General features: G+C 47.7%; 2 protein-coding genes across 2 annotated transcripts; one reads left to right on the top strand and one right to left on the bottom strand.

Annotated features, from left to right (window-relative positions):
- Positions 1-289: 289 nt before the first annotated feature.
- On the bottom strand, positions 290-12,798 carry arhgef15b (Rho guanine nucleotide exchange factor 15b). The gene is made up of 16 exons (XM_079295630.1): positions 12,536-12,798; positions 8,980-9,517; positions 6,777-7,730; positions 6,615-6,666; positions 6,359-6,426; positions 5,941-6,212; positions 5,289-5,449; positions 4,952-5,104; positions 4,637-4,766; positions 4,462-4,536; positions 4,288-4,380; positions 4,020-4,174; positions 3,177-3,344; positions 2,960-3,045; positions 2,765-2,869; positions 290-2,301 (listed from the first exon to the last, which is right to left on the bottom strand). The coding sequence occupies exons 2-16, from the start codon at positions 9,413-9,415 to the stop codon at positions 2,132-2,134; spliced, it is 3,078 nt and encodes a 1,025-aa protein (XP_079151756.1). The 5' UTR covers positions 9,416-9,517; positions 12,536-12,798; the 3' UTR covers positions 290-2,131.
- Positions 12,799-14,630: 1,832 nt separating this feature from the next.
- hdlbpb (high density lipoprotein binding protein b) lies at positions 14,631-27,239 on the top strand. The gene is made up of 27 exons (XM_079295621.1): positions 14,631-14,682; positions 15,931-16,010; positions 16,774-16,875; positions 17,088-17,239; positions 17,378-17,593; positions 18,296-18,502; positions 18,589-18,804; positions 19,544-19,750; positions 19,944-20,051; positions 20,281-20,385; positions 20,731-20,809; positions 21,221-21,465; positions 21,581-21,694; positions 22,035-22,121; positions 22,272-22,403; positions 22,738-22,956; positions 23,092-23,313; positions 23,429-23,647; positions 23,840-23,984; positions 24,161-24,288; positions 24,396-24,500; positions 24,734-24,868; positions 24,961-25,104; positions 25,245-25,424; positions 25,530-25,646; positions 25,813-25,968; positions 26,223-27,239. The coding sequence occupies exons 3-27, from the start codon at positions 16,800-16,802 to the stop codon at positions 26,313-26,315; spliced, it is 3,807 nt and encodes a 1,268-aa protein (XP_079151747.1). The 5' UTR covers positions 14,631-14,682; positions 15,931-16,010; positions 16,774-16,799; the 3' UTR covers positions 26,316-27,239.
- Positions 27,240-27,600: the final 361 nt, after the last annotated feature.

The raw sequence follows: 27,600 nt of genomic DNA on the forward strand, positions 1-27,600 counted from the left end.
AGTTCTTCTACACTGATCCCACCATGAGCTGTGGGAGGAGGGTCCCCAACATAGTGACTGATTTACAGGTAAGTGGATACAGGTTGACATGACACTTATTCATATCCCCAATAACCACGTGGGTAAGTCCCTGATCGTCAACATAAACACACTATAATAAACTAGACATTAGATGGTTTACAGACACATGATCATTTTTTATTCCCACACAGAATGTAAAAGTTCTGGAAATGCTGCAGTTAAATCTGGGCCTCCGACAAGACCACAATAAGACGAGTCCAAGTCTTTTTCAAGACTATTTCCAGATGAATTTAATAAAAGATAATATTGAGCACAGGTTGAGGTTATGAGGGGGGTTTTAGCCTGTCGTCTGTGCATAATTAGACTTCATTCTCATGTGTTTTTTTTCGTCATTTCTCTGCATCAGGTTTTCGATTGCTTCCAGCTCAACACTCCGCCGCCGGTCATGTCCGCCTTCCCGGCTCCACCGAGCCGTCCGGACCCATTCAGATCAGGGCCACCACACCCCACCAGGGATCTGGGCAGCCTCACCTTGAAAGTAAACACTCCCCACCTTCCAGCGCAGCAGCCGGGCCGGGTTGTCGTGCAGCTCACCCAGGATGAGGACCAGGCCATCACGAATCTCCTGAAACTGCACCACCAAGAAGAGCCGTCGCAGAGTGACGAGCATGTGTACTTTTCCAGTGTCGCCTTGAACCCCGTCTCGTTCCTTCACCCTGAACTTATGGACACCACTTCAGCTGAGGAAGTATTCAGGCCCCTCTGTAGTGATGTGCCGTATGCGAGAGAGGCCCGTTTGCAAAGTCAGCTGCAGCAGAGAAGCTGTTGGTCAGATACAGAGCTCGAGGCAGCTAACACCCTCCTGAGTGGCTTCAGCCTGATGGAGGACAAAATGTGGGGCCAAAATCGCAACGAATCATCAGTAACGCCTCCCGATCCTCTGCTGTACCGGCATCACGAGGATGAAAACGATGTCAGCTTTAGCTGTGCCGGGGAATTTGGAGAGCCCGGCATGGGGGATTTTGGATTCGTGGAGGAAAAGAATGATGTTTGTGAGTCTTCGCTGTCCTCGGACAGCAGATCAAGCGCCTCTGGAGGTTCTTCAGAGGCGACGGAGTGGACGCTGTCAGATTCTGAGGGAGATGCTGTGCGTGCACTCATGAGCCTCTGAGACACGGGAGCGCTGGATATCATGCAGTGATTCAACCCGAGGGTCTTCCTTTGTCAGGGACTTTATTTCCTCGTTCTCATTATAGAAACAGCTCGTTGAGGGTTCTTTGCACTGGTAGCTAATAATATTGATTTACACCGAAACCCCTTCATTTTCTAGAAGGACAATTTAGTTCTCACTTAGTCTACTTTTAAGTGTTGCACATTTGCCGTGAAAAGTACTGCATCAAGTGTTCAATAAAAAAATGATCAACCGTTGAGCCTCTTATCTAAAAAGACATGTTTTTAATAAAATCACTACCACTGTCGTTGAAGGAGAGAATCCCCTTCGCTCGTGATTGACAACATGTTGTACAGGTACAAAGAATATCCCGTCTTCGCTGACAACGCGCTGCAGGGGGAGCTAGTGTTGATCCAAAAATGGCTACCGACACGAGCTAACGAGACAGTGGGCTGTCGCGTCACAATGGCAGAGCAGCTCGGCCCACGTTCACACGCATGTTCAAAGCTCCAGATGGAAGTCCTGCTGTGTAGCTCCGTGTTTTGAGGCTGTTCAAAGGCACTTCCTGATTGTTCTTCTCTAAAACGTGTTTGTCCTGTTTTCTGGCTCACGCATTGAACTTGTGTGAGCAGGAACACACCCAACCCTTTTCTTTATGTGCAGTTTCATAACGTTGATGAAGTGCTACAAGTAGAGGTAAACAATCCAGCCGTGAGATACAGATCTGTTCCTGAATGGGTGCATGCACATTCCCTCAGTAGTATGAATACGGTGACGATTGCTGGTCTGGTGATCGTCACCCTTCTCCTTTTATCTTTCGTTTCCTGGTTGTTGGAAACGGACACTTCAAACTAAAAATCTTTGTACAGAAGTTTGCTTTTGGAGAGTTTGTGTCCGTCCAGCGTCCTTTTAAGCTGTTAATGTAAACATCCGTCGGTCCTAATGCAGCGTGTTGGCCTTGCTGCTGGCGACCACGGTCGCCGCCTGCATGACCCTGTAGCGCTCTCGCAGGTTTCGCCGCCTCACGTGCTCGTTGGTGATCTCTACGACGTTGGCGGCGGGGAACCAGCCCTTCTGACCGTCTGACAGGCGGATGCCTTCACAACAGCCTGGGAGAAAGGAGAAGTGGTGGTGGAGGGGGGGGGGGGGGAGGGAGGAGAACAAACAGGGGAAGATTGGAGGTTTCTGTATCGTTCATGCAAGAAAGTCTAAACAAATCAATAAACTGCTCCGGTGAGAAGGTTGCGGAATGAGGCAGTTATGAGGATCAGGGTGCATAAACAAGCAGAGTCAAAAGGGAGGGGCATGTTAATGATTAATGGCATGTCGGCACATTTCACTTTGTTTGATAGGAAACCCGTCATAAATGCCAGATATGGACGAGTGGAAAATATTTAACACCAAAGAAGATTCAAATCACTTTTGGACACTTTCAGCTGCAGAGCTGTTAAAGAGGAAATGTTTACAACCGTGTGTGTGATCATCTTTTCTCATCTTTTTTTTTTACGTTTCGCTGTGGAAGTCTGATGAGTGAATAAACTCTGTGGTCCGGGTTTCCCTCCTCGTTCTTACCCTCGTTGCTTTTGCGGACGACGTTGACTATCTCAGTGGGCTCCAGGGCGAGCTCGTCCGCCTGCTGGGCGATGTACTGCTCCACGCACTGCACCTGAGGACAATCTGACACACACACACACACGAAACTATGTTCATGAAACACACACATACACTGTAGTTTCAATTTCTTTTGCATCTGGTGTGTGTCCTCACCCCAGTCCTCGTAAATCACTTCTTCCTCATCTCTGTCTGGGTTGGTCGGGTTGGGGAAAGCCGCCATCCACCTGTGCATGTCTGACCTGTTCACACAAACAATTAGCTTACTGTGAAAAGAGGGCCAAAACGGGAAACATAACTAAGAATTGTGGATCAGGAATGCCTGAAATCCCGGAGAAAGTTGGGGCAGTTTCTACGTTTCTCAGCTACTCACTGGGAGGGGGCTTTGAGCAGCCGCTCCATCATGCGTCCCTGGTGGTTTTCCAGCAGGGTGAGGTTGAAGCAGTGCTCCAAGGGGCCGGCGCCGCCCACGCCTTCATCGGTTGGCTGCACCTGCACCAGAGAGCGGTGGGCGTGGTCGAGTACCACAAAACGCTCCGCACTGTCACAGACACAGAAGGGCGAGTTGTTTTTTGTGGCTGAAGTGGCGGAAGCATGTACGATATAATATGCATATTGTATGCAATTCTTTTGTGATCCTATATGTGGCAACAATGGTATATTTGAAATCTACTCATTTGTTCCTCTCAGTTCTCTTAAAACACTACTTCCTGCCACGTTTGAGGAAGTTTGGACTCATTTCACTTGTGATGACACGTTGTTAAAGAGTGTTGATTGCTTTCGCGGTCAATTGCCGCTTGAACGAGGTTCACACGCACTTTGCTGGCATTTGTGTAGTTGTTGGCTGCCGAGTGCTGACTCAGCTCTGCCTCGTAAATTGTAAAAAAAGATGCGTAATTCTGCACGATAAACCTGGTGGTCGACACACGTTGTCGTATTTGGGTCGATGTGATGACAGGAAGTGTTCCGACTTCTGCAGGAATGTGATTGACGTGTATCAATGTCCCCAGATACAGAGGCATTCTGGGAAATTCAGCCCTCAAACGTTAACAGTCTACAGTCTGACTGCAAGGCTGTTCTTTGAGCTAAATGCTGACGTCAGCATGTTGACGACGCTTACACGCCGACGATAAAAAGACGTACAGCCGCTCTGTGTTCACCATCTCAGCTCAGCTTGTTGGCACGCTACCATTTAATAGATCGCACTCTGCCTCACCCTTTCTTGGCGGCGATGATGAGCAGATCGTTGAAGAGGAAGAGGTAGATGGGGTTGAACTTTGACCTCTTGTTGAAGATAGTTCCTCCTTTGGACATTTCGTGCAGCTCCCCTTTCTTCTCCAGGTATCGCGTCTGGGAGATGATGGGGACGGCCTGGAGGAGACACAAGAAACGGCAGGTAAATCTTGCTGTTTTTCAAAATAAATGTCCAAGGAGCTCAAGTCGTGTGCAACATTTCTTGTGTGTGTGTGTGTGTTTGGGTTTACCTTGAGCTTGTCAAACTCCAGCGTTTGAGAGACATGGATCAGCTCCTCCATTTGTCTCATCTGTCCCACCTGTGTGTTACAGTCGTCGATGATCTGTGGGATCAAACTACTGGATCAAACTAGTCTGGAGTCAAACTATGTGGATTTATGGTCAGAAGAGTGAGGGCCGTTTACCTTCGACACCGAAGTCAGAGCCTTGGAGGCCGTCTGCTCCTCTGTCGTCTTCTCCTTTGTTCTCCTCAGGATGTTCTGAAAACGACAAAAACAGCAACTTTCTGTTCCTGCAACGGACAAACGGCATCGACACTCAAAACCAATTTCAACGAGTGCTGCTGTGCATGCTGCTCACCTCAAGGAGCATTTTGATGCGCGTTATTCGCTGGAAGGGCAGCAGCAGGAAGGACATGAAGGGCAGCCGCTGGCATTGAGGCGACTCCTGGAGACGAGCGATGACCGTCGCAAACGGCGCGTTGTTTTTCCTGCAGGCCGACACCAACGCACATTTAAAAAGGTATGTAACGCGGCTCTAATGTTCACATTCGTGGGAAATATGGAGGGTATAAAACAATGCCGTGGATGAAAACAACACATGAGGGAGGAAGGTTTTCCCAAATTCCATGAAATTGGAAATTAGTGGGGGAAAACAATTGCGAGGCTTCCTTACATGAGAGAGGTGTAGGTCTTATCCTGGTAGATCTGGTTGCGGACGTAGTCGATGTAGGCCGGGAAGTTGTGCTGGGCGTGGTAGTGGATGATGTCGCAGATGTCGTGGAAGACCAGGTCCTTGAATATGCGTTCCTCCAGGTCCTTCAAGAACCTGTCAGAGAGCAAAGGTTTCACGAAACACGAAAGGGTTTTTTGAAAAGAGCGACCTGACAAAGACGAGGCTTTAGCTGACTCATTACATCTTTGTTTTTCCTTCCCAATGTGACCTCAAGTCATCAATCACCTTCCTATTTCCCTTTAGCTCCCTTCATACTTCCCCTGCTGCCGTTTCTCACCTCTCGCTGACCTCTCGGATCCTCAGGATGTTGGAGAAGAGGGTTTTCCTGTCTCTGATGATCATCGTCTCCTCCAGCCCCCGGCTGTTCAGGAAGTCTTCGGTCAGAACCCGCAGGGACCGCAGGTAAGAGGCTTCGGATGTCAGGACCTCGAACATACTCTGCCGGGGACAAAAAAAACACAAATATGAACTTCAATGTGATACTGTGGTGTGGGACTCAAAAGCTTCCTGCATAAAACATTTGCAAGATTCTCCACCCTATGAGCAAAAATGTAAGTTCCTGTCGAAGAAGGTAAATGTTGGTGGTTTATCAAAAAATGACGCCATCAGCATTTTAAATACTCCTCGTCAATGTTATGCATCGCTGATCTTTTACTTCCTGTATTCAACAGGATTTGTTTTCCTTTCTGATGTTGGAAAGTTGACTGTAAAAGCTTTTATAAGCTGAGCATATAGTGAATCAATATGATGTTGTAGCACTGAGTGATACAGTGAGACGGAGTGGATCTTAATTTATATTAAAAAACCTCTGCGTTATTACCATAAGATGTGATTTCAAACTTGATAATGCATCTCCCATTTCTCTTCTCCTCGTGTCATCGATCTCTCCCCCGGTACATTAGCCTCCCCCCCCCACACCAGTGCCTCACCTCCTGGTACTTGCACTGCTCGGGGGTGAGCCGCTCCAGCACCCCTGCCTCCCGCACGGCCGGGAGGTCCTGCCACAGGGTGCTCTGGCCCGCTGCGGGCACAGGGTTGCCCTTCGGTGCTCCATTTCCGGTACCGGTACCGGTTCCGGTTCCGCGACGAGCCGTCCAGTCCACGGCGTAGTCCACGCTGGTTTTGCTGATGTTGCGACACACTGTCTGGCGTCGGATCTCCTTGGTGATGACGGTGGCGCGGTACGTCTGGTACATAGGCTCTGAGGGGAAACGTGTCGCAAGGGCTCTTAGGAAATCCCAGCATACAAGTAGCAAGATGATGGTGATGGCTGACATTCCAACATGCTGACATTGTATCCTGTTACAGGCATTAATGTTTCTTTGTTAGTGGCCTGACTCGTCTTACCATCCTGCAGCCGGGACTCCCAGCTGAACGGAGTCTCCCTCCTGAGGGAGTCGCTCCTGACCAGAAGCCTAAAACAGGAAGTATGGAAAGACAGAAGGGATCAACCGGGGTGTTATGAAACAAAATGTCCAACAAAAGAGTGAATGGCACAGTTAATGGTTACTCCACACACACAAGAACGCTCATGTTGACTTCAAGGATAGGGCTGGTGAAATTCTATATTTTTCTTATCGTCAATGTGAGGCTGATGACTCACGGTTCTTCAGCTGTATCCTCCTCTCCATCAGTCCCTCCATTCTCCTCCCCTTCTGCAAAGACAAGGAAACGGAGTCATCGCTTTTGATTACACAGGGAATTAACAAGCTGTGAATCATTCACAGCCCATCTCACGCAGAGAGATAATCGTGTTTGTTCAAACCTTTCCTCTGCGTGAGGGATTGCATGGAGGCACTGCTGAGCCTCCTGGGATCCATCTTTGGCGGCGGAGGCGGGGGTCTGTGAGGGCTGAGTGGGGGGGGAGTGGCGGTCATCTGGGGGCTCAGTCCGCCGGCTGCTGCTGCGGAGCCGCTCGGGGACGAGGGCCGCAGGTTGCGCCACTCCTCCAGCATGGGCTTGGGTAGAGGGATGCCCCGGTGGGCCGGCGTGAGGCTGTCTTGGATCACGGGCCTCCTCGGCGGGATGGCGGGCGGCGCGTCGCCCTGGCTCGGGACGGGTTCAGCGTCCCTCTGAAACTCTGACGTTGGGTCCGAGGTGCTGTAGGACAGTTTAAACTGGCGGGCCGGTTTGCGTAACTTGATGAGAGGAATATCCAGCTCCTTACACAGGGTTGCGGACTGTTTCGGAGCGGGGTTGACCACCGGCAGCGTGGCCTCGTAAATGTTTTCTTCCTCGTCTTGAGTGGCCAAGTGGTGAATTTGTGGCGACTGAGCCCGTTTGGGGGGAACCGGGGGAGACTGAGAGCGAGTGGCGGCGAGAGGGGAGAGGACAGGGCGGGGGCCCGGGTCCGAAAGTCTCCTGTGATTGTCGGCGATCAAAACATCCAGACATTGGTGGAACTTTGCCTTTTCTTGTTTCCTCTCATCAATCACAGACATCCTGTCCACCTCATCCCCCGCATCGCTGTCCTCTCCCCCTCCCGTCACCGCCTCTATATCCTCCTCCCAAAGCTCCTCATCCTCCCCCCTGTGCTCTTCCACATCAGTCTCATCTTCATCGTCCATGTCCACGGGCACCCATACGAGTTTCATCCCGGGCCACTGGACGTGGCACACACAGCTGCAGCTGGGCTCGCAGCACGGGCCGAGAGGACTGTGCTCCGCCTCCGCTTCCCCTCCTGCAATCAGAGGAATCTCCACCTCCTTTCCATCAGGTGCTGCGGCGAAAAAGAGGCAACACAGATTAACTGCTTTGAAACGTTTTTTTGAAACCGGCATAAACCTCTTGAACATTTTTTAACAGTTCCTATTGCTACTTTTTCCGAACTTAACAGGTGCGACTGAGCTGTTTCCTGTCCACTTCCTTCCTACATGTGTATCCCCAGATAGGGGCGGCTCACTTTCATTGAGATCTTCTTTTTTTTTTTTTTTGTCAGCTGGCACATGCTGGACTGTCGAGTCAGCAGTGTCATCGCTATATGCAAATACAGCGCGTCTGCAAGTGGCGTCTTCAAATATTCATGGGAAGCTCGGCGCGTTGCATTGCGCAATAAAATCCAATATTGACAAAAGGAAATGGAAGAGGTGGAGGAAAGAGAGAGAGAGAGGCGAGAGAGGATGGAGGTTAAATGGGTCAATGAAAGGAAAAGATACAGTTTTTAAAAAATTGTCAAACTCAATGTCCAACATTTCCATATTAGCCAATACAGACGTCTTATCAATGCAGTTAAATAAAGAGGATTGCATTGTTTTAATAAAACGCCGTGATTTCAGTTTGTTGCAAACAGTTGCATTAAGCCTAAAATAAAATAATCAATTAAAGGCTGACGAGGAACCGAAACAAGCAAGTGAAAGCACAGTTTGTGTAGCTGTGGAGGGAACAAACAGATCTCTATTTCATCAGACAGACAATAAAATGTCTTTGGCTTCTTTGCGGGACATAGCTGAATATGACACATTAAGGGACATTCCACACACACACACACACACACACACAGGGATCAGCTGACTGAGAGAACCTGTTTTTGGCTTGTGGGTTCATGTTACTCCAGAGGAACCACACCTGACTGTTTGAGGGTTCACGTTCAGCCCAATTATCCTGACTGACTCTGTCGATTTCAATTGAATTAACACACACTCGCATGCAAAACGCATGTATCAGTGGGAGCGACCTTTGACCCAGAACTACGCTCAGTCCAGTGACAGCGAAACTTAAAACACAGTTTATAGCGTCGACTGATCTTTGTCCCGCAGACTAGAAGCTGCAATAAACGAAATGTTTCCCTGAACGGCAGCCAAAGACAAGAGTGATGTCAGCTAAAAGTGACTTTCAAGAAATCACATGACACAGCTTCCCGCTGTTCACCACATCAAGTTGGAGGCGTGACAACTGGTTTTTGTCATGACTGATAACCTGCAACAAATACCGAAACCCACGTCTCCAGACCGGAGTAAGATCCACTGTACCTGATCGACCTCCCTCCACACTGACGCCGTCCCCCTCCTCTCCCCCTCTCTCCCCCCCTTTCTGCGACTGCAGGGTGCGGCTCCTCTTCACCGGCAGCGGCGGCGCCTTCCCTCCCCCGATCTGAAGCTGCAGGCTGGCGCGGCCCGGTTTGGGCTTCACCGTGGGCGGCCTTTTGAGCCGCTCAATCAACGGCGCTTTCGCGGCGGTGCCGTTGGTGGGTTTCTCCCACGCCGGTTCGGCTGAGTCCTGTTTGCTAAACTTGTTCACGATCCTCTTGACCTTTCCTCCGGAGAGGCTCGCGCTGCCGCTTCCGTCTCCCAGAGGAGGGGAGCCGGTTTGTGGGGACGGCTTCTGACGGATCGCCGGTCTCGGTTTGGCCGCAGGTTTGAGGGGCAGAGGCGACGTGGGCCGCTGGGATGCTTCCTGGACAGACATGGTAGCTGGAAGTCTTCTCTTACGATGTCTTTAACTCCCAGCACTGACCAATCAGAGGTCAGGCTTTCAGGGAAACAGTCAATGTGAGCATGCCATCATCACCTGGTGGGAAAAGAGACAGGAAAAGAAAGTTTAAAACCAGTTTGACAAAATGTCTCAATGATCAAACGCATCTTGCATTGTATGCCTGCATCAGACAGCAGAAAGGGAACCGAACCCTTTGGCACAACTCACAACAGTTATCGTCACATTTTGTGGCTGAAATGAACATTTACACAATCCAATAAACGCGACATAAGTTCAGGATTTGCATTACATCGTGATCTCAAGATCAGGCTGTTGAGGTCTGTGCTACAGATCCCCCACTGTAATAAGGCTTCGGAGGAAAAGGGACTTTGCACTGTGAGGAGCCCACTTAGAGCCGAGCTGACAAGTCTGTTTACAAAGTGACGCATTGAAGGGAAATCCAGCTATGAAGAGATTTTTCAATCTTGAAGTTGCCTCATATCTCTGTACAACTTCGTGAATTGTGATTTGTTGACGACTCGCAGCTGAAAAGCTGGATTTGCTGTCAGTAAGAGTCAAACTGTTCAAATTCACCGCTCGGATTTCAGTGTAACAAATACAAAACGCCAATTCTCCTTTGTTTTGCTGTTAATTCAGGAGTAATGCCAGCGTAGCATGACACACCGTTGTATTTCAATCAATCGTTAACCACTGTATCAATACAAATGTGCATTCATAATCACGCCACCCTGTACAGGTTGAACAGCCTCAAGCTGGTAATCTTTTACCTTTAAGCTCAGCTACAAAGCCACTTGTGCAGCGACATTGTCTGAAGTCTTTACATGAACGAAAATATGCAGAAAACTCATAACTAGGAACTCAATGAGCGTACGAGAAAACTGGTAGGAATAAAACACACACTCACGCTCACGCCTGCCGTGAATCCACACTGATTCAATCCTTCCAAACTCAAACGCTGGGACATTTCCCTGATTCAAAGCACTCTTGTCATTCAAATGAAGCAGCCAATCGAGACACTTATTTCAGCCGTGTCTATAAAACGAAACGTGATGACGAGAATGAGAAATCCAGTGTCCATTCTGGGTGACCAAATGGCCATGCTGCAGATTCTTCTCATCACGTTTTAACGTGTGTGTGTGTGTGTGTGTGTGCGACAGCTGAAAGAGGGTTAGTCGTCCTCTGAGTCATCCATGAAAACATAGAAGCCCACGTTCCTGCTTTGAGTGACTCTTTGATTCAGACCTTTTGCTCGCGTCATTGTTTTAAGACTGAAGGAAACAACAAGTCCAATTGACGATGGATGTAGCGATCATCTTTTGGATTAATTGATAAATCGTTTCGTCTACGAGTGTTTAAAATAGTGACGCCCGTCACAGAGGCCAATAAGCAGCCGGCAGTCATCTGAACCCCACGTGGTGTGAATGTCGCCGTGTCGGTCGGTGGTCCACACTGAAATATCTCAACAAATATCTGCTTGTTTCAGAACGAAGCTCACAGCTCACTCAAGTCAATAACACACCACCGGTAGCTGTGAGTTGTTGACAAAGTGCACCAGCTGGTCGGACCAGTTCGCATGCTGCACAGTCAGTGGAGCTTGTGATGAAAAAAAGACAGACAAGGTTTCACGTTTCAGTCTGACTGAACTGTTTCTAATCCGACAAACAGTGTTCGATCATTAGAAAATGACACAGAGTGAACGGATCAGAACTTCAGGAGGTTAACTTCAACACGCACCATCAATCTCACTTCTTCAGTCTTCAATTTCTTGATTTTGCAGTACTTTTTATGGGAAACCTGACATCAGCAACGTTTGTGTGTGTGTGGTTATAATGTAGGTCTTTGCAGGTTTCAGTTTTGTCCCTCTGGTTATTATCATTGTCTACAGGGTGACACATCAACCTCAAACAGGAGGGTGTGTACACTCACAAAGCACTCTTCTACACAGTGGGGATAACACGTTGTGTTGTGCGTCAATGCACTTATAGACCCAGTGAGAGTCTGGACTTGCGGTTACTATTCCCCCCCCCCCCCCCCTCACCAGACTTCACTTCTCTTTTGTCTCCTTTTGCTCGATTGACCTGGTTAGTTCAACAGCTCCTCCAGTCTACTGGACCCGACACACACTCGGGCTGGGTCAGTGGGACACTCATTCATTCCAGGAAGTGTTCGTCCTGGTAAACCCAACACATATCAGATATGGTGTGAGCCCTGAAATCAGACCAGCTTGACAACGATCCTTAAGTGCCCATTAATACAATGCTCTCTCTCTCTCTCGCTCTGTGTGTGTGTGTGTGTGTGTGTGTGTGTGTGTGTGTGTACAGTATGCCATCTGCTCTGGACACTAATGGGTCAGTGAGTGTGTATACAAAATGGGTAGGGGGGGGCTTTAAGAGAGCTACCATTACAATTCATGTGATGTGTAGAAGCTACACGTTGGACAGGAAGAAGGGACGGAAAAGGTGTGTGGAGAAGGAAAAAATACACGCACACACACACACACACACACACACACACACACACACACACACACACACACACACACACACACACACACACTGGGTGGGAATCCAGGAAAGAGGAATAAGCACATAGAGTTTGTGTGGTGTCACAAGTGGCAGATAAGAAAACCCTTATAGATATGTAAATTTAATATTTAATGTTTAGGTCTGATGGTCAAAAGCTGCCATCAGTGGTCTAGTCATCATTATTATAACACAACGCGTTTCCCAACATAAAACTGCCTAAAGAGGAATTAAAGTTTTTAAGGGCAGACTGTTTAGAACATGTTTAAAATCAAAGTTAGTCTATAAAGCTCTTATTTGCATCCTTAAAGCCCCTGTGCACTGTAACCTGCATTAACAACATGGGATAACATTTCAAGATATTCAACTTCAACATATTCTACAGTACTACTACCACAATAGTTAAAATAATTATATTTCAGTATGACAATGTCACAATAATCGTATAAACCCTTAACAAGTGTTACAGCGGTTTCCATGCGGGCACAGGTGCGTCCAAACTCAACCAAACCTCACCTGCTAAACGACCAATAATGCTGTAATCTCATTAAAAACAGAAGGGGAACCTCACCGATGTTATTCAGGCATGTCTGGTTCTCCCACTGCAGTTATTCGGCTCTAGCGTTGGCAGTCCAAACACTAGAAAACACGCCGGGGCGCAGCTGCGTTAGTGTAACGTTAACGTTACTTTATGCGTAAATCGTCCCGCAGAGAGAGAGAGAGGGAATAAAAACCGGTCGTTAAATATGCTGTTTAAGAAAAAATAATCCACAACGTAGAAGCAAACGGGCTCGGGTTCTTCTTGTTTCTCTGACATGCATCATCCCTCTGTTGTTGTCTCCTTTGTTACCAGCAGCATGTGTGAGAGGAGAGGAGAGGAGAAGGAGAGGCGGTAGGAGACATACAACCCCCCTGAGGGCTCAGACCAACAAGTCACACGTCATGACACTCACAGGTTCCGGTAAGGGATTTCAAAATAAAATCTTAATTTAAACTAGGTTAGGCTAATGCCTAGAATATTGCAGAAAAGGCATTAAGAATGCTTTTACATTTGTATTTGAACAATTGATTAGGTTGGATGACGATGTACTCCAGGTTATATGTTATGACTTGATCTACCAGCCACTCAATTGGTATTTTATTTCATTAGATAAATATTTTAAAGAAAATACTGGTATTCTCTCTCTCCCCTCCTCTCTTTATTGTAGCACTCTTATTTTGAAGGCCAAAATGTCCCAGTTCTGTCACTTCCTGGCATGTTCATCATCAGACTTCACGCTTCTTGGGTCGTCCAATCTACTAACACACCAGAGGCTGAAACAAACCTCTAAATATTTGTTTATTTTAAGGCTGATATTGCAAAAGTATTATATTATGTCTTATGTATTTGTTACTTACAGTAAAGTCTTTGCTGGTTTCAGTTAAACAGTGAAAAACGTGCTGTTTCTAACTGAGATACAGTCACTCATTAAATAACAATATGAATCATTACTTTTTGAACGACCAACGCAGTTACATAATATGCCGTGGTGACCACTGGCTCTAAATGGATATCACGTGACACAGCATATACCAACTCTTTATTCTACATTCTGTGCTATAACCACATAGAAGACTGTACAAGTGCACAGAAGGAGGTCCCTAACACGTCCCTCCCCTAACCTCTGTATCCCACATGTGTGTCCTACTTCCACCTAGCGCCTTAAACAGGAACAGACAGTCGCGACAGACAGATTTGTACAGTTTATTTTAGATGTTTTATTGTTTTCACTGCCACTCGAGGAGTACAACAATGTGTTTTAATGGTTCTGCAAAATCAAATATATTGTTGAAGCCCATTTCTGCCAGGAAAATAAAAGATAAATAGATTAAAAGTAAGACATGAGAAACCCAAAAAGTAAGAGCTGCCACTCAAAATGTAGTATCTATCATTCGGGTTCACTATGTCAAAAATTGTCTCGGTATTTAATTGTAATTATTTACAATATAACATTTCTAATTTAGTAATCCACACTTTGAATCATTAGTGTTGACTTGCCATCATGTCTGACTTACTATCTCATAACTTTTACTTAGGAACTCAAACGTTTGACTCGTTATCTAGAATATCAACAATTTGACTTAGAAAGTAAAACTTTTGAATTACAATCTCATAATTTCAACATATTAATCCTAATTTGTACTTTCCAACTCATCATTTTCACTTAATCTCTTTTTTTGCTTTACCTACCATGCACATTTTTTATTTCTATCATTAACAACTATCATTATAACTATGTTTTCATTACCTGGTGAAATTGGGCTTCTATAATATCTATCTTATTAAAACTATGATTCTCTGACTCCTGTGGAGCCATGTGTGGAGCACACAGGCCACTATGAATGAGAAGTAGACCCGGTCAGTTTGATGAACTCTACACGCTGCGAGGGCTGATAACTGAACACATTCTTCCACTCACCAATCCACCACATGTGTCTCTATTACATGTGAAAACAACAGCACAGTGGGTAGAGTGAAATATAAAGTCAAGCGGGTCTACTTAAGTTGGATGCTCCTGTTGCGCAAAGATACTGCGGCATTTCCTTTATACTCGGTGAGTCGCAGTGCATGCCGGTATCCCTCCGCCGGCAGAGGAAATGCTCCTAGACCAATCACATCTGTGTTTACACCATCACCTGTCAGACACACATCCTCGGCTATATTTCTCTCTCTGAAAGGTAGGAATTCTGTATTTATTTCAATGTTTCGTTGTTTATCTAACACGTGAGCACCGTGGATAGACTCGGAGTCTGCGCATGAAGCCGGTCCGACCACAACGAGAAGCTATCTTTGCAAGGTTAGCGCCTCCGGAGCTGCAGAGCTGGAGCTTGGTTCTCTGTCCGCCTGGCTTGTTTTTTTTTTTAGCCGATTATCAGAAAGTCCTTGCGCTTAATCATCCCCGGCTGAGGTCGGAGCACCGTGCTAGCTTAGCGTAGCGACCTCTCGGCTAACGGAACGTTTGCAAGCCTTTTGCATTTGTTCCCCTGACGTTTGCAGAGGTTAACGTAGCCTTCAAAGCTAACGGGACCAGCCGTGCAGCGCATCTTCAAGCTGGAAATGCACCCGATAGTCGGCTACAGAGAGATGCGTGTGCACGGTGCACGGTTGGGATTAATCTCACCGTCTCACGTTATATTTCTTATTTGTCCTTAGACAATTGATAGTTGTGGTATTTATTTATTGAGTCACAAACTGTGTTGCATCGAGCCAACTGCTCTTTGTTCCTTTACGTTCAAATGTGTCGCTTTCTGGCAGTTTAATTATGGTTTAACCCATTAACAAATAATGTAAAATAATACAGAATACAGTGCTGCGTTCAAAATTGTATCATGATTTTTGAAAATGTACCTTAGAATTAATAGCATTAATTAGGAAGTAAAATGATTCATTATGTGAGACAATCACTATCAATCAGTTACTTAATTTTATAATTAATTAGTGTTGCTGCATTAATGTGTAAGTATCTTGTTACTACTTACTATACTTTACTGTACGTTTTACTGTAGTATTTGGTTAAGGTGGAGCTATTTCACCATCTGTTTATTGGCTGCAAGATTCCATCAAATGGACATATTCCACATTTGATGTGCAACATTTTAAACACATTTCTTCCAAAAGTTAAAACTGTAAAGACAGTGTATAAAAAAAAAGAGGGGCGTCATGTTTTTGTTGTTGTTGTTTACCAAGTACAGTACAGAGTCCCCGTTTGTGTTTTCTTTTACTCTCGAATTTCCTGGACCATTGATTTTGTCAAACTATAAGCGACGAGCAGCGAGATGTGGAGATGGGAGGGGAGGAGAAAGTAGGTGTACGGTGCAGTGTGGGTGTTCACAGTAATAACCCAGCCTCCGTGCCGTATATACCTGTTTTTGATTTACAGTCTTCGCTTTCACTCTTTTTTTTCCTCTTCCCTCTTGTGCACCCAGGAGCCGAAACACACACTCGCACTGAAGCGCCTACGGTAGCCGCTAACTGGACGGACTCTCTGGCAATTGACCTTTTGCAGGTAAGTACGGTCAGATTTCGCATGACAGTTCTGATCAATCACTAACTGGGGACCTGTTCATGAGTGAGGAAAACATCTCGGTTGTCGAAGATATTAAAGCAAAAATGCAACGTAAAAATGAGTAATTCCCATAATCTTAGATGATGACTTTATCAGAAATATGAGTAAGAGATATAAGAGACACAACCTGATTTCCCATCTTAACCTAATTAATTAAAGAATAGTTTTTATGAAGTTCTCATAAATGTGTAGTTTTTAGCATTTTAATGATTTTTATTTTGTTGCTGCAGCAGCCATGAAATGTAATATCGACCCTAAAACACCGTCTCTGTGTTCTGTGAGCACCCACTGTTGACAAGATGTCGTGAGTGATGTCAGCAGCAGTTGTTTTTAGACTGATCTAGCTGGTCTGTGATAGACTGTCCCTGAGGCTTTGTGGCACCGTGGGTTTGTCTGAGGCATGCAGAGTGTTGATTGGAGCATCTCAGGTGTAAAGTGCAGCATCGGTGCGGTGGAGTAGATCTCCTGGGGCTTGTGGGAAAGCAACCCGAGAGAATATACAATCAAAGTAGGGAGGAAGGGCGATGTAAGAGAAACAGTTTGAAACAGGTTTCTGTACATCTGATGGCTCTCTGCAGTTGGATCGTCCAGTTATTCCTTAAAAATGAAACTTCATCATGAAGATTTCCCCCCTCAATAGATTCTAAGGTTTGATTTCTTCTTCCTTTTTGTTCACTCCATCCTTCACACCTCTCTGCTTTAGCGGAAAAGCGGAATACGTCTTGAACTATGAGCTCAGTGGCAGTGTTGACCCCGGAAAGCTTTGCGGAGCATCGCAGTGGCCTCAAGGACCAGGACATGCCAGGTAATACCCGCCCGTCATCCTTTTACCTGCTTTTTTTTACTTTTGTTAGAAAGCTTTCACCTCAGATCTACACCGATGAACTAACCCCCCCCCCTTACTGTCTCTCCTTAGTTTAAAATACGCCTCCTCGATCCATCCATCCATGCATTCTGTTTTCCTTCTCCATCCTTACCTTCATCTTTGCCTTATTTGTCTTTGCCTCTCCTTGCCAGGCTGCGTCCCAGAGGACGAGGCCTACATCCCCACCTACCTGGAGGCCTTCCCTCCGCTGCCGGAGAAGGGGGCGCCAGGGGAAAAGACTGGAGAGCCAGCTTCAGCGTGGGGGGGCAAGATCAGGCCCATCAAAGCCTCTGTCATCACCCAGGTCAGGCAGCCACGGACTACATACACCAACAGGCCGACATTATACACACAAGTATCGGTCGATAAGATGCACTAGTTATGGAAAAATAGGCAAACGAGACGCTGCCCTCTCACCTGCTCTCACCTGCTCTGTGCGCAGGTGTTCCACGTGCCCCTGGAGGAGCGTCGCTACAAGGACAACAGCCAGTTCGGGGAGGGCGAGGAGGCCAAAGTGTGCTTGGACATCATGCAGCGGACGGGCGCTCACATTGAGCTGTCGCTGGCCAAAGACCAGGGCCTGTCCATCATGGTCACCGGCAAACTGGAGTCTGTCATGAAGGCCCGCAAGGAAATCGTAGCTCGCCTGCAAACGCAGGTAAATTCACCTTTTTGTCATGTGTTTTAAACTGTTGGGCTGCGGGTTGCTTCGTGCATGGCGGTGGTGTTTTTAGGGATTATGCATTCCTGTGTTTTGGAACCTCACCAAGTCTATCTTCAAGTGACTGAAATATAAAAAGGTCTTTTGTCTTCATGGTGAAGACTATTGGAGAAATGCCACCGAGTAACAGATGTTTCTTTGAGGAAGAAAAACGACTCGCGTCACTTAAACGTGATGAATGGGACCAGAGGATTTGATGAGACGTAAAAAAAATGTCACATCTGTTGTTTTTGTTGGCGTTCGCTGTTTTTACTTCCTCACAAAAAACGATATATGAGAGTTGGCTCTAGCTGCAGCTAGAAGAATCCTATCTGTGCAGGCAGATGAACTGCAGTTATTGAAACAATAGTGCAGAAAAACAATCCGTCCTCTCCGCAAGGTTCGATTCTTTTGTTTTTGTTTACCCACTGACAACTCAAAATGTTCCATTGTTGCTGATAATTAGGGTCCGTGGTGAACTCGAGACATGAGAAACTAGAGAATTGATATTCTAATATTATGGAAATGTCGAAACCGCAGCTGCTGCATCAACAATTCTATATTTGTGTGGATATTGTCTGACCCCCAACTTTCAAGAAAGATCGACATAATGCTCATGAGAGAAGCTCCGTTGTAAAACTTTTCTCCCGCTCCTCCCAGGCCTCGGCTACGGTCGCCATCCCCAAGGAGCACCATCGCTTTGTCATCGGTAAGAACGGCGAAAAGCTGCAGGACCTGGAGCTGAAGACCGCCACCAAGATTGCTATTCCGCGTCCCGACGACCCCAGCGCCAACATCCGCATCACTGGCACCAAGGAAGGCATCGAGAAGGCCCGCCACGAAGTACTTCTGATCTCTGCTGAACAGGTGAGCTGACGGGTCTGATCTGTGGAAGATGTGTGGGCCTGGAACCGGGAGATGTTGAAGATTAACCCCCCTCACCTGCTCGACAGGACAAGCGTGCAGTGGAGCGTCTGTCCCTGGAGAAGGCCTTCCACCCCTTCATCGCCGGCGCCCACAACCGGCTGGTGCAGGAGCTGAGCCAGGAGACGGGCGCCCGCATCAGCATCCCCCCGCCCAGCCTGCCCAAGGACGAGATCGTCATCACCGGGGAGAAGGAGGCGGTCGCCCTGGCGCTCAGCCGGATCCGAGACATCTACGATGACAAGGTGTGCTCGATCAGAAAGAAGAGCTACAACTCACTCGCCTGATTGACTTAAGGATTCATTTGTAATGCTGAATTTAGTCTTTTTAATTGACCTTTGTTTTTCAAATTCCCTGTTGCTGCTATTTGGATCAGTTTTTTCTGATGAATGAGGCTTTATGGCACCACACTGGATTGCAAATATTCATTTTGTGGTCCTCTGTTTTTCACCACAGTGTTTGGTGAAGTTACACCAACTGTGTGTTTTTGGAATAAGGAGGTTTTATCGTCGTTTACAACAGTGCTGTTGTTTTATTTTCTACCACACACGATGGAGGAGGTGTGTGTGTGTGTGTGTGCCAGATGAATGCTGGCGATAGGCAGGCCGGAGATAATGTGGAGAGAGAATTTGATTTCACCAGAGAGCAACAGGATGAGAATGCTAATGTCATTTCGTGCATATGCGTGAGAGGCAAAAACAAATCTATTCTCTTGCTTTCAATCACTCTCCTCTCACTTCTTGTTTGCTTATTTCCTTTTTTTTCTTACTGCGTCTCACTCATTACAATGTTCATCTGCTGTGTCCTTCCTGTTTTCTGCCCGTCCTTCCTCTTTCTGTGTCCTGTTGTGGTCCCTTCCATCCCTCACTGTGCTCCTCAATTTACCCACTTCCTCCCGCTGGCCTTCCTCTCACGGCCGTCTTCTTTTCCACGCAACTCACTCATCAATTCTAACCTCCCCCCCCCCCCCCTCCACCCCTGCAGAAGAGGAAGACCACCACCATCTCCGTGGAGGTGAAGAAGTCTCAGCATAAGTACATTATAGGTCCAAAGGGCAACACCCTGCAGGAGATCCTGGAGACCACGGGGGTGTCTGTGGAGATGCCTCCTCTGGACTCCGGCTCAGAGACCATCATCCTCAGAGGGGAGCCTGACAAGCTGGGACCGGCGCTCACACAGGTGTACGCAAAGGTGAGGAGAGGGTAGATTGAGAGTGCATGATGATTATCTGTTCGTCACACCAGCCACCCCTCTCACGTTGCATGTAGTCATTTGATCCATTGTCAGTAGAAAATGTGCTGGTGCAGCTCTAATTTCCAGCCATCTATTTAGAGATTCCCGTGCGGTTGTATTTTAACCTGTGACCCTTTTTGTCCCCGTGCAGGCGAAGAGTGCGATGGTGGTGGAGGTGACCGCTCCGGCCTGGCTGCATCGCTTCATCATCGGCAAGAAAGGACAGAACATCGGGCGGATCACACAGCAGCTACCGCGGGTAAGGAGGAGAGAGAGTCAGAAAACAGGGATGAAACGCACAGTCTGCTGCTACATTGATGACGGATGAATAGTTGTCAAAGCCCGGCCCAGACAACAAAACAGGAAGACAAGCGAGCTGGCTGCTCATAAAAGCTATTTATTTGCCATATATTTGTGTGTGTGTGTGTGTGTGCGCGCGTGTGTGTGTGTGTGTGTGTGTGTGTGTGTGTGTGTGTGTGTGTGTGCAGGTTCACATAGAGTTTACTGACGGAGAGGAGTGCATCAGTCTGGAGGGGCCAACGGCGGAGGTGGAACAGGCTCAGGCCCAGATACAAGAGATCATCAAGGACCTGGTGAGTACTCACACACACACACACACACACACACACACACACACACTCGCAGTACTAAAATCATGAGCCTTTTTTAATATTTTAAACTACATTTTCCATTTGTAAATGTCTCTGTTAACACTGTACAGGAAGCTTGATATACATCTGTATTTATGATTGGAGCTGAAATGATCAGTCAACTGATCGATCAGTCAATTGACGTATGTTTAATGTCACTCGATGCTCCTATTCACTCGTAGAGTAAAGACAAACGGAGGAAGAGACAAAACAGATTTGTTTGGGTTCAGTGCTGCAGCTCAGCGAACACATTTAGTGACAGATCTCCCTCTGCCCGTCTGTGTCCAGCTGGTGAGGATGGACTACACTGAAGTCATCATAGATCAGCGTTTCCACAGACACCTCATCGGAAAGAACGGCGCCAACAGTGAGTACGCTTCTGTTCAGCTGACCTCAGCAGAAAAAAAAAAACATCAACTCCTCTGGGGTTCAGGGTTCAGGGTTCAAATGGCAGCTTTTTCATTTGCTGTTTTTTTTAAGCCACTAACTCGGTCAATTTAACCACTTTTTTGGTTTTATGATTTTAGTCAGGAGTGTCACATCTTCTGCAAATGACCTGTTTGATGGTCCAATGATAGATTAGGACAACCAGTGAACAGACAAACCTACATCCTCTCTACAGCCACCTTTCATGCCTGTGGTTGTGTGTTTTTTTCTGTGGTTGTGTGTTTTTTTTTAAAGCAGATTTGGGTGAAAAACTTCTTACACATCTTTGAAATTACAACCCTCTCAATTTTCTTTCCACCCCTCTGTCACACCGTCCGTCCCTTTACGGCAGTCAATCGGATCAAGGAGCAGTACAAAGTGTCGGTACGAATCCCCCAAGACTCTGAACGAAGTGGCCTGGTCCGGATCGAAGGAGACCCGAAAGGGGTCCAGCTGGCACGCAGAGAGCTCATTGAGATGGTCCAGAGAATGGAAAACGAGCGCACCAAAGACCTGACCGTGGAGCAGAAGTTCCATCGGACAATCATCGGGCAGAAGGGAGAAAAGATTAAAGAAGTTCGAGACAAGTTCCCTGAGGTGAACGTTTTCCCCGACCCTGACTGCCCTTTATCTCACCCTTCATCGCTGTGAAATAATTAGTGTTCGACCCCAGTTCTAATTTCATTTGAAGTATCATCTCATCTGCTTCTAGGTCATTATCAATTTCCCCGACCCATCGCAGAAGAGCGACATCGTCCAGCTGAGAGGGCCGAAGAACGAGGTGGAGAAATGTGGAAAGTTCCTCCAGAAAGTCATTGCCGACCTGGTACGACCCGTCTCGCTCATTCTCTGTCTCCGTCTCGTTCCATCTCTGTCTCCGTCTCGTTCCATCTCTGTCTCCGTCTCGTTCCATCTCTGTCTCCGTCTCGTTCCATCTCTGTCTCCGTCTCGTTCCATCTCTGTCTCCGTCTCGTTCCATCTCTGTCTCCGTCTCGTTCCATCTCTGTCTCTGTCTCGTTCAATCTCTGTCTCCGTCTCGTTCCGTCTCCGTCTCGTTCCATCTCTGTCTCCGTCTCGTTCCGTCTCTGTCTCCGTCTCGTTCCGTCTCTGTCTCCGTCGCTCTAGACTTGACTTCACAGCGGCTTTTTTTTCTTCTTCTTTTCCAGATTGAGAACAGCTTCTCGCTCTCTGTTCCCATCTTCAAGCAGTTTCACAAAAACATAATCGGTAAGGGCGGCGCCAACATCAAAAAGGTGAGACTTTGAAGCGGCATTAACTTCAACTCAAGATTTGCAATATTGAAACCTGTACCTTCTTGCTCAAATCTGTATTTAGACCGTTGCCAGAATCAATGTTTCATTCTGTTAAAGGCAGAAAATAACAGATGTTGTTGACGCCACCAGATCCGCGAAGAGACCAACACCAAGATCGACCTGCCGACAGAGAACAGCAACTCCGAGATGATCGTCATCACGGGCAAGAAGAGCTACTGTGAAGCAGCCAGAGATCGGATCCTCGCCATCCAGAGAGAACTGGTGAGAGACGCAGGACTGTTTTTGTCACTTCCAGGGTTTTCTTTGGTCAGAGACACATTTTTAGTAAAATCCTAAAAATCCGTTTTGTTTTTATACTTTTCCAAGGTGTACTTCCCAGCATTTACCTGAGCTTTCAGTCGTATCTTGCATTCTTCCTCATCAGATGATGAGCATAGGCTGTGGTTACACACCATAGTGACAGAGTAGCAGCTAAAGAGTACGGCGGACACCACGGTGGACTATCCAAAGAAGCCCGAGTGGATGCTCCAGATGGAAACATAAGAAAGTCAAAATGTCATCTCCCTGGCTTACATTTCTCTCTTCATCTCTTCAGGCCAATATTAAGGAGACGGAGGTCGCCATCCCTGCCAGGCTGCACAACTCTCTGATCGGCTCCAAGGGCTGCCTCGTGCGCTCCATCATGGAGGACTGCGGCGGCGTCCACATCCATTTCCCCTCCGAGGGCTCCGGCTCGGACAAGGTGACCATCAGAGGGCCTGTCGGTGAGGTGGAGAAGGCCAAGAAACAGCTGCTGCAGCTGGCTGAAGAGAAGGTGGGTGTGGAAAGACAAGTTTGACGAATTGGCTCCAAAGAGTTAATGAACACAAAGAGGCGACTTGAAATGAGAGAGAGTAACCGTGGCGAGGTGGAATGCTGACATCCCTTTCCTGTTCTTTGTCCTCCTCAGCAAGTCAACAACTTCACCGCTGAGCTTCAGGCGAAACCAGAGTACCATAAGTTCCTGATCGGCCGCGGAGGGGCCAATATTCGCCGCGTGCGGGACAAAACGGGGGCCCGCATCATCTTCCCGTCGCCGGATGACACCGAGCAGGAGCTGATCACCATTGTGGGGAAGGAGGAAGCCGTGCGTCAGGCACAGAAGGAGCTGGAATGTCTCGTCAAAAACCTGGCAATTACTACACTGCGCTATTCGTTTTGACGAATGTTCTGTTCTGAGCCATCCCCCCTTTTTTCTGTGCTGAAGTGCCTTCCACTCACTACCTTCCTGTTGTCTCCCACCGCAGGACGACGTGGTGGAGGACAACATGGTGGTGGACGTTCGCCACCACCGCCACTTTGTGTGCCGGAGAGGCCAGTTGCTGCGGGAGCTAGCGGAGGAGTACGGCGGCGTAGCCGTGAGCTTCCCCCGCACGGGAGCAAACAGTCAGCGGGTCACTCTGAAGGGGGCCAAAGACTGTGTGGAGGCCGCCAAGAAACACATCCAGGAGATCATTGAGGACCTGGTAAGAGTTCATTCCAAAACAATTCGCGAACATGTCTCCTGTGTATTTTCATGTTGATCGATTTTGCCCGAAATGAATATGTAATGGCAGCAATCCTCCCGAGCTCGCGATGTCTTTGTTTGCCGTCGGTGCCGTTGTTACCCAGCTGTCTCCCGTCTTCCTCCCCCCTCCCTCTCCCTCTCTCTCGAGCAGGAGTCCCAGGTGAGCGTGGAGGTGGGCATCCCTCAGCGCTACCACCGAGCCATCATGGGGCCGAAAGGTTGCCGCATCCAGCTCATCACCAGGGAGCATGAGGTCCAAATAAAGTTCCCGGAGAGAGAAGACGGCGGTCAGAAACGTAACGCACAAGAGGAGTGCAGCTACGATACTAACAGTGTTGTTAACACGTTGCCGCCACAAAGGAAGCAGAACAATAAGAACCTAGAGCCTGAGTACAGGGATTATGACATCTGGTTTATACATTTGAATCCATCATGTGGCTTATGATGCATTGTATCTGATGTGAAACTGCAGGTCAGGAGGCTCCGCCACAGGAAAACGGGGAGGTCAGTCCAGAGGCGGAGTTTGTTGCCCGCAAGTGTGACATCATCACCATCGCTGGGCGTGTGGAGAGATGTGAACTGGCGAAAGCCGCTTTGCTGGTAGGCGGTGCTGGTACTTCAACGACAGGCATTATACTGTCTGTTCTTTTATCCTCTCCGTCATCCATTTACCTCGATAACAGTCCTGTCACTGCTTTCTCCGTCAGGCGCTGGTGCCCGTAACGGAGGACGTCGAGGTGTCTTACGAGCTGCATCGCTACATCATCGGCCAGAAGGGCAGCGGCATCAGGAAGATGATGGAGGAATACGAGGTTCGCTTACACTCAATGGCGCCATCTTCTGGCCACGTGACCTCTCGCGCTGCAGGTTTAAAAGAAATCTGCGTTTTAAAGCTGTTGGCTGGTCAACGCGCTTAGTTTATTTAAGTCGCTATATTGCTGAAAACGTCGGCGTGTAATTAAGGGGATATCTTTGAAGAGAGAAGTTGTCTCTAGTTGACTGCATATGTGTGTGTGTGTGTGTGTGTGTGGTTTTTCGTGTGCAGGTGAACATCTGGGTGCCACAGCCAGAGAAGCAGCTGGATGTGATCAAGGTGACGGGCCTGGTAGCCAACATGGAGCGAGCCAAACAGGGTCTGCTTGGCAGAGTCCAAGAACTGCAGGCTGAGCAGGCTGACAGGGTACACACACACACACACACACACACACACACAAGACAGCATTTCCTGTCTCCCAATATAATTTATCTTATCATAAAAATGTTTCCTTTCAGGCCCTGCGCAGTTTCAAGGTGACCATGTCCGTAGATCCAAAGTTTCATCCCAAGATCATCGGCCGCAAAGGGGCGGTCATCTCTCAGATCAGGAAAGACCACGACGTCAGCATCCAGTTCCCCGACAAAGGAGACGAGCAGCAGGTGTGTGTGTGTGTGTGTTTACATTATTGGCATCGAGCAGTGAGGTTGCAGATTGCCACCGACTTCTCACCCCCGAGCTACACGGTGGCCGTCCAAGTCTTTCATCTTGAGCTGTTGACACACGCTTCTCATTCCTCCAGGATCTGATCGTGATCCTGGGCTACGAGCGTAACGCGGAGGAGGCGAGTCGAGTCATCCGGCAGCTGGTGGCCGAATGGCAGGAGATGGTGAGCCAAGATGTTCGCCTGGACCCGAGGACCCACGCCCGCATCATCGGAGCCCGCGGCAAAGCCATCCGCAAGCTGATGGAGGAGTTCAAGGTTGGATTTTGCACACAGTTGCATTTTTGTACTCTGAATACGGGGGGGAAACGTTCTGATTGGTATTATATGTTGTTGCTTGCCTCTCTATTTGAACCTGTTCAGGTGGATATCCGGTTCCCTCAGCCCGGCTCCGACGAGCCCGACAAAGTGACGGTGACGGGCCTTCCTGGGACTGTCGACAACGCCATCGACCACCTGCTCAACTTGGAGGAGGAATATGTGAGTTCCCGAAAACTCGAGTGATCAACACAAAATGTATGAATCCTGTGTTTTCTCTCCTGGCGCGACAGCTAGAAGGTATAAAAGAAGTTCACTGGGTGCCAAGGCAGTTTTGAAGAGCAGTTGTCTTCTCCCCTCCTCTCCATCCTTTCTCCACCTCTCTCAGATGCTCAGCGTGACAGAGACGGAGACGTTGGCAGCTTACATGAAGCCTCCATCTCGCTATGGAGGGGGAGGAGGAGCAGGAGCTGATGATGGCAGCGGGGGTCCGGCTAAGGGCTTTGTTGTGCGGGACGCCCCCTGGAACGCTGCCGGGAACACGGTTGGACATGTTGTTTTTTGTGACTGTAGAAGTTTTAGGGATAGTTGTCCAAAGGAAATGAAATGATCCTTTACTGTATTTATCTCTTCCTGAATCTTAATCAGTTGAAAAGCAGAGATGCAGATGCATTGGGGAAGAAGTTAGAAATAGATTGTGGAAAAAGGGGCTGCAACTTTAAAGGAGATGCACTTTGTATTTCATTTGGTGTCTTGCATTGCGTCCAGGTAATTAGTGCAGTCGTCTGTTTGTTCCAGGCTCCTGACATGAGCAGCGCGGAGGATTTCCCCACGTTTGGGACCGGCGTGGCCCCGAAGCAAGCGTCCGCCTGGGGTCCCAAGAAGTTCTGAAGCCGCTCATCTGGAGGAAAACGAGAAAAAAACTTCTGTAAAGTAGACGAGACAAAACAAATCTCTCGCTCGCCTTCTCTTCAGCCGCCCTTTCTCTGTAGAAACCCCTTGTACCATCCTCCCACAACCAGCCACAATGCATCCTGGGAGAACAATCCCTTCTTGTTTTCCTGGTCTGTCTCTTCCTCATAGTACCCGTGAGGGAAGAAAAAAGAACATTGCGTGTATATCCTGAAGCTTTCAGGGAGGTGGCGGTCGCGCATCCAAGTAACGATCGCTGAAGCTTTGATTTCCAAGCTGAAGAAAAGGGGAGTCTGTGTTCTGCCGTGCAAGAAGAGTTCGCAAACATCTTTTAAGGTTCTTTTCCTGTGGTTTTTACAAGGATGTCACTTGTTGGCTCATCTTTCCAGTCACTTCTGTGGTGCAGCAGGTGAGGCGATGAGCTGTGTGTGTGTGTGTGTGTGTGTGTGTTGGTGGGTTCAGGAGAGGTTTTCACCCACGCGTGTTTGTAGATCCCCTTTTTATTGATGTCAGCGCTGGGAGAACACTACAGCTGCTGTAGTCAACACTCTGCAGCGAACGGTGTTGAAGTCCTGCACCGATTGTTCGTACTGAAGGTTCATCTTGTTGCCGTTTATTTATTTGAAGAAAAAGGAGCCATGTTATTTAATCTACTGTGATCATGTGTTTTTATGAAAGCACTCTGTAGCTTGATGCTTTCAATGTTACGTTTGGGACTGAATCTTGTACGTCAGGGTTTGGGAACATGTCGTGATGTGTAAGTGTTCAAAGAACTTTTCGCTATTTTTTTAAACCGTGTGAGATTTTGTTGTTGGTTTTTGGCATATTTGGAAGACTGTGTGTGTGTATGCGTGTGCATGGAAGTTAAGATGTATATTTGAATGAAGCTGAACCAAACTTTTACTCTTTGTCCGTTTTGTTTCTCTTCTCAGAACTCATTAAGAGGTTTTTACCCTCCGAGCTCGTCATTAACACTTGATGACGCCCCCCCCCCCCACACACACACACACAAAACAAAGTCAGAATCAATAGCTGTACTTTGGTTTTCTCACACAAGTGCGTTTAGTGCATTTATTGAGATTTCGTAGCAGAAACCTTCGTTGCCCCTCCTTTCCAGTTCTGAGACTTCCTGCGTTGTGTCCTGTTTGCTGAATCATACAATTGGCCCAGATTTCAATCGGTTAAATCAAAGCTTGCTTGTGCCTGGAGTCTTTAAGGAATAGTTTAATAAATATGAATACAAGCAGAAATGCAAAAAAGTGCG

Source organism: Melanostigma gelatinosum (genome assembly GCF_949748355.1).
Source record: "Melanostigma gelatinosum genome assembly, chromosome: 23".
Lineage (NCBI taxonomy): Eukaryota > Metazoa > Chordata > Actinopteri > Perciformes > Zoarcidae > Melanostigma > Melanostigma gelatinosum.